Here is a 6,618-nt window from a genome sequence, read left to right as displayed (position 1 = left end):
TCCACTCTACTTTATTGTCATTGCACCCTTTGGTAATCCTAATCCCATAGGCTTTACAGTTCCTCAGGGCTTAGAGATATATGCTTCCTCTTACCAACAGGTATTAATATTTATGGCTAAACGAGGGAGGACAGTCAAGTCCAGAGAGGAGTCACTAGGCAACTACAGAACACACAGCAGATTCAACAGAACCCAAAGCAGCAAGAAAATTGTAGGCTGAGACTTGAAGTCCTCGGGCCCAAAATGCCAGCTAGCCCTGACTATATTCAATAGGCAGCTTTGGGGGACTGTTAACTGAATTCACCCTTCACCCCCTATCCACACAGTCACATTTGACTGAGACAGTGGAAATCCAAATCTGGAATGAGGGAGGGGGTGGGGAGTCATTCTGAGAGACTCAGGTCTGCTTGTCTCTCTGCTCTAAGAATCAGATACTTGCCCTTCTCCTGAGGACACCACCTTCTAGACCTAACTCCACTCATTCTGTCACCTCACAAAGGATCCTGGGCTTTGGGGTTTTACTTTTAGGCAACAAGAAGGACTAAAAGCACTGCCACCTGAGTAAGGATTCCTGTAGCCCTTTCTCCTGAGGCTCATAAGGTAGATCATGTTGGGAGAAGGTATCATAGACAACCAGCACTCAACTGAATCAGACAGCTTTGTCTTCCCACTCAAGTGTATGTAGTAGGCAGACAAGAGATAGGCATGAAATTTTACTCAACACATGAAAAGGCAAACAGGAAAAAAGGTGCTATGAGCAAAGTCAATGCCTTGTTGGTGGAATGGGGGCTTCTTCTGGAACAGAACAGCAATAACCAGGCCAAATTTTGGAGAACTACCACCAGCCTCTCCAATGCCAGACTTATATTGGAATGGTCAGCTCCAGCCATGTTCCCCAAGGACGGTATAGCAGAAAGCCCTCCCCACAGATGGCCCACTGAGGCCCCAGCGCAGGTTCTTTGAAACGTGGCAGCTACAGGTCACAAGTCTCCAGCAGAGACGTCCGAAATTCCTCAAGAAGGGTTTCATGGTCAGGGGGATGGATCCAGCCCAAACAGGTTTCTAGGTACAGGGGGAGAGACCTGAAAACAAAAAGGGTGATGTCTAAGGGAGGACAGGCAGAAGACTGCACAGCCATTCCCTCCCTTTCATTCACCACCACTCCCAACAGGCCCAAGGACTCCAGGACGCCAGCTGCCTCTTAACCTCACCATGCAGCATTCTCCTGTGGCAACTCAGTTTGGGCCTCCAGCCTCCGCCAGAGAGCAGTGGCCTCATCCCTCCGATCCAGCCTCCTCAAAGTCTGAAGCAGGTGAAAGGAAGCGTCTTGATTACCTGTAGCCCCACCCCAGAGTAGAGAGTCTTAGAACTTGACACAGACTTAAGCACCATTTTATAAAAGGGAAAACTAAGGCCTAGAACAGGGAAGTGTCTTGCCTACATGGTACCAGGGGTACATCACTGCCAACCATGCCTAGCCCTGGGCACTGCCTGCCCAGGACAAAGGGCCCAGCTGACCCTGCTCCTGCCCAACACATTCTCAGCACAGTTATGGTCTCTGTGTCTGAAGACACTGGGAAGCCTAGAGAACTCCTGAGAGGCCTTCATACACACTTGTATATGTCTTGCATATGTCTGCACACCTGGATATAGCCCTATATATATACAGGCACAACCCCATTCACCCCTCCTATCAAGGAACATCACTCTTACACTAATCCCCAAGTACCTCCCCCACGGCCCTCTCTGTCCTTATGCATCTGTGCATAGCTGATGTCTTGCACATGTACATACCTGGGCACACCTGCACACTGAGAAGGAAGTCCTGTAGGGCTTTGGTATCCTGGCCACTGGCCACCCATTCCAGTCCACGACTAATCAGGGCGGCTGCGCGAAGCTGTTGTAGTGCCACATCTGATGTACACCCCTGCTCACAGCTGGAAGCAGGCCCTGGAGACCACTCCCAAAGTCAAGACATGTGTTCCCAGCCACACTGTCACCAACACCTCAAGTCCCCTCTCTATCTCTTGTTTGGAATCCCTTTCTCTTAAATCTCCTAGTGGGCTAGGACACATGGAAAGGAAGCCGCCACCACCACCACAGAGGAAAACTGAGAGTCTAGATCACCTTGTTCTTTATCCGTGGGTGTGGCCTGGAAGAGCAGCTCAAGGCACCTGAAGTGGGACACAGAGCAGGGGTAAAGAAGAGTCAACCTCAGAAACTCTAGGGGTGAGTAGATAAGAATGGAGCTCAACAACTCAGGTCCCAATTAGAAAATTATCCCTCCACATTTCCTGGAGGGTCCTGGTTGGCTTCCTGGGCTCACCGGCTAAATTCACTAATTGCCTCCTTTTGGGCCCCCAGTTGCACCCGAGCGTGGCCCTGAAGCAAATAGGTGGCAGAGACCCAGGGTGAGCAGTGTGGTAACTCTTTGGTTCCTCTTCTGGCATCTTCCCACAGCCGGGGCCTCTTGGGACGCAGGGATGACATGCGGCTAAGCAGCTCCTCACACACGGTCAAAGCATCCTGGGCTCGGCCTGCCTGAATCAGCGCTGCTGCTGCCTCCAAGAACACCTCAGGCACACAGGGCCCTCGGGGGCATGGGGGTGGGGAGAACTGGGGTGGGAGGAGAATGCAGTGTCTTGAAGAGACATGAGCCACCACCCCCAACCTCTTCACCAGGCTCTGGTATCATGCAGAGACCACCCATTGCTTGCTGCCCAAATCCCCCCTTGCTCTGGGAACCTTCCCAGTCTGGTGCCCCAGACTGGACAGAAAGAACAGCAGAGGAAAAGTCAGAAAAAAGGAGTCCTGCTCTACTCCAAAGGAGACTCCAACCCTCCCACCCCATTGCAGAGAAACACGACATACCCACCTTTGGCTCCGAGCCATCCAGCAACAGGGCCAGCAGGTCCAGGTAATGTTCTGCAGCATTCTCTGCCCTGAAGAGTCATAACCCATGAGCCTCACCTTAGGCCATAGCAGGGCACTCCAAGGGCTTTTAGCTAAGGGCACTGGGGTGTGGGGAGGGCGAGGTTTGGGGACTCCAACACTGGGGCTCAATATGGATCTCTACTACTTACAGACTGGATTTGGGAGAAGACTTTAGAATTTTCAAGATACACGAGGTTAGTGTCTGGGTAAAGAATCCTCAGTTCAGGTCCAGCAGCAAGGCAGGAAGCTGAGAGTGGGGAACCATGTCCTGCCCCTGACTTGTCCATTCCCCCCAACTCGTAAGAACAGAAGCAGAGTCCCAGCACAGGGGAGGCATCAGAAGTGGGAAGAGGAGCTCAGGTGAGCAAGGTGAACCTCACCTTCCCGTCTGTAGGCATCGGCTTGCCAGCAGGTACTTGGCCTGGCTCTGTGTGCCACAGTGAAGGGGTGAGGCTGGGTCAGGTCGTGGGAGTAGTAACTCTACCTCAATGAGAAGCTGTGGGGCTTCAGGGATGTGAGCGACACTCAAAGCCTAGAGAGAACAAAAAGAAGAACGTATATCTATAATCCCTGAGAACCATACTTCCTTCTACTTATACCTTGACTAGTTACCCCAACACAAGCATCTCAGCAGTCCCCGTATCTTCGCCCGACACAGTTCCTTACCTCAACCAGCAGCTCCAGACACTCAATCTCTGCTGCCGTGTTCTCCAGTTGCCGATACAGCCTGGAGGCCTCCAGAAGCGGGGGACCCCAGGTTGATTCCCCTTTCAGGGCTGCAACCAAGTACAGCAGAGCTCTCTGTGGACTGCCCTAGAGTGGTGAGAGGACACAAGCCTCAGCTACCCTCACAAAGCAGAAAGCTGCTCCTAACACCCCTGGGTTCCCCAACCCACCCTAAGACTGTCTTTACCATCTTACGAAGACAGGTCCCCAGGGCTGTGTACACCTGGACCAACACAGGCCGTGGGCACAGACCTGAGGCCGCTTCATGCAGGCTGCTCAGTGCCCTGGGCAGGTTCCCTGTGATCAGCTCCTGGAGGCCTGTGGGCAACCAGGGTGTGAGCTTAGAGAGGCCAATAGGGCAGGGGGCATGATGGGGAAGAAGAGCACAGAGAAGCTCTACTGAGCTGAAGGGTAGAGGATAGAGAAGACATGAGCCCAGAGGACCCCTTAAGACAGGGAGTGGGGAGGAAGGGACAAGTCAGATTGCTAGCTGGCCTTGGCGATAAGCAAATGCTGTCAGAAGGACACCCCTCAAGTTCTGGGCATCCTGCAGGGTCAACGGAGCATCTGACTCCTCAGCTGGGGGCCTCCAAGTTTTCAGGAGCAGCAGCAGATCCTCAGAGGCTCTGCTCTGGGGAAAGAAGGATGATCAGAGGTTCCAAGCCTGTAACTACCCCTTCACCTATCTCAGTTCACCCTGGCTGGACTTTGAACTTAAGGATCCTCCTGATTCTTGTTCCCTCAATTCTAAGAGATCGATAGCTGTGGGGCAAGGATAAAGGGAGGAAGAAAAACCTGGGGCAGAGATGATCTATTTTAATGAGTCTCCTCACTCAGGATAAGCCCACAAGGACACAGGGCAACGACCATGTTTGGGTTACTGATGAAAAGACTGAGACTGGGAGGTGACTTCAGCAAGGTCATGAGAGCTCTAATTCTACCCAAGATAATCAAGCTCCCAAGAGAATCCCTCCAATGAGGAACAAACCAGAGCAAGGTCACCTAAGAGTCCCTGAGAGAACCTGGGTCTTCTGAACACCAACCCAGCAGCCTTTCCAACACATAATGATGATACTGTAGCTAGGAAGGGTGTGAGGAGGAAAGAGACCCTTAGATCCAGATCACTACCTGAATTACCTGGCTAACATTCAGGGTCTGCAGCAGCAAGGTCAGGTCCCCAAGACGGTCAGTGCTCAGCCAAAGGGCAGCCTGCAGGCCAGCAAGGTGGTGAAGGGCAGGGAGCAGCTCCGGCAGAAGGGAGGAAACATGGAGGACGGAGTCCCACAGCCCCCTGAGCCCATGTTCCAGCCTGGCCTTCAGCTGCTCCTGGGTCTCCAGCACTGTAGAGTATACATACACATACAGCTGAGGTGGGACCTCATCTCTGGCTTTTCTTCTCTGCAGGAGCCCAAAGGTCACAAAGGTGCTCCTGGTCCAAGGAGCACATGGAGGATCAGAGAAGGGCATCTCCGTGGAGGTGACAGATTATGTTGCTCCTCCTATCCCCCTTGCAAGAACTTAAGCCCAGCCTGAGGCTGGCAGGGGCATGGAAGGCAATCTCTGGCCCTCACCTCTCTCTAGGCCCTGATGGATATCCTGTACCAGGTCCTCAGTGAAACCCTGGGCCAGGCTTGCCCTCAGGGTAATGAAATTGCAGATGACAGTCAGTTCCAGGCGGAGAACAGAAACAGCCGCAGGGAGCCCTGGAGCAACAAATGCTGGTCTCACAGACCACTCTCAGGTGAAAGAGATCACCCCACCCCAACCAAAATGGCCTCAATAAAGAATCCACCCTTTGGAGACTTCCCTGGTGGCGCAGTGGTTAAGAATCTGCCTGCCAATGTAGGGGACACGGGTTCGAGCCCTGGTCCGGGAGGATCCCACATGCCGCGGAGCAACTAGGCCTGTATGCCACAGCTGCTGAGCCTGCGCTCTAGAGCCTGCGAGCCACAACTACTGAGCCCGCGTGCCACAACCACTGAAGCCCACGCACCTAGAGCCCGTGCTCCACAACAAGAGAAGCCACCGCAATGAGGGGCCCGCGCACCACAACGAAGAGTGGCCCCCACTCGCTGCAACTGGAGAGGGGGCGCTACTTACCCTGCAGACTATGGAGGAGTCCCCGGAGCCCTTCCAGTGCATCTTGAGCCAACTGCTGTCGCCTCGGAGACAGACCTGAGTCCTGAGCAACCTAACAAATGTGGGGGGGGGGGGTACAGTCCTTCCCTCTCCCCTTGCAGCTGTGGCAAGGGATGTCATTCACCAGCCATTTCTGGCTCTTTAGGGGAGGTCACGCTCCTAAAGGGTGCGTGAATCCACTGCATACCCCTTTCCTGGTATTTTGAGCTTGCAAAGCGAGGGTCCCAGCAACCGCGTTACCTTGGCCTGTTGAACTAGTTGGTCATTCTTTTCCCTCCACAGGTCCAGGCAGCTGGCGTGTGAGGCTGAAGAGCCCGGAGGGGTCCTGTGAGCCATGGCGGCCAAGCCTGGGCCCAGACACGTGAAGAGTGCCGCTGAAGGGTAAGCCTGGCCCCTCCGACGCCCCACTGAGAGCGGAGAGGTCCATGCACTTCCGCACCCCGCCAAGGTTCTTTTGCTCCCCTCGGGGTTCCAGCCGGGGCGGCCTACCCTTTCCGGGAGAAACGGACACCCCGCTGGCTGCCTGGCGGGGCTTCTACCTCCGCCTCTTCCACCCGCGCCTCAGATTGGCCCGGCCGGCAAAATGCTCGGCTGCGGTTGGCCGTCGTCAAGGGTTACTCCCCGCGGGAAACTGGAAGAAGAAACGAGTCGGGGCCAGACCAGAGGGGAAGGCAGAGGCGGGCCAGAGGCCGGGGGGCGTGTCTGAGTGGGTAGGTCACACGGTTCGCAGTTCCGTTGCTCAGCCCTCGCGGAGGCCAAAGCCTTAAGTCAACCTCAAAAACCCGGAACCCGCGGCTCAGCTCTTCCCTTGCCGCCACA

The 6,618-nt window shown here is 54.5% G+C and overlaps 1 protein-coding gene across 1 annotated transcript; it reads right to left on the bottom strand.

Annotated features, from left to right (window-relative positions):
- Window positions 1-712: 712 nt before the first annotated feature.
- FANCG (FA complementation group G) lies at window positions 713-6,229 on the bottom strand. The gene is made up of 14 exons (XM_082842452.1): window positions 6,040-6,229; window positions 5,761-5,851; window positions 5,232-5,363; window positions 4,798-5,000; window positions 4,156-4,291; window positions 3,848-3,978; window positions 3,601-3,747; window positions 3,315-3,466; window positions 2,876-2,942; window positions 2,327-2,616; window positions 2,128-2,174; window positions 1,795-1,950; window positions 1,212-1,335; window positions 713-1,082 (listed from the first exon to the last, which is right to left on the bottom strand). The coding sequence occupies exons 1-14, from the start codon at window positions 6,133-6,135 to the stop codon at window positions 974-976; spliced, it is 1,881 nt and encodes a 626-aa protein (XP_082698578.1). The 5' UTR covers window positions 6,136-6,229; the 3' UTR covers window positions 713-973.
- Window positions 6,230-6,618: the final 389 nt, after the last annotated feature.

Source organism: Leucopleurus acutus (genome assembly GCF_964270905.1).
Source record: "Leucopleurus acutus genome assembly, chromosome: 7".
Classification (NCBI taxonomy): domain Eukaryota; kingdom Metazoa; phylum Chordata; class Mammalia; order Artiodactyla; family Delphinidae; genus Leucopleurus; species Leucopleurus acutus.
The sequence above is the reverse complement of the archived record's forward strand: the minus strand, read 5'-3'. Positions and strand labels throughout refer to the sequence as shown.

Excerpts from the sequence above, each read along its gene's own strand:
- FANCG (XM_082842452.1), bottom strand. The coding sequence starts at position 6,135 with ATGGCTCACAGGACCCCTCCGGGCTCTTCAGCCTCACACGCCAGCTGC. Across the intron at positions 4,292-4,797 it reads AGACCCTGAATGTTAGCCAG|AGCAGAGCCTCTGAGGATCT; the intron begins GTAATTCAGGTA and ends TTCTTTCCCCAG. Across the intron at positions 2,617-2,875 it reads TGGATGGCTCGGAGCCAAAG|TTCTCCCCACCCCCATGCCC; the intron begins GTGGGTATGTCG and ends CTCCCACCCCAG.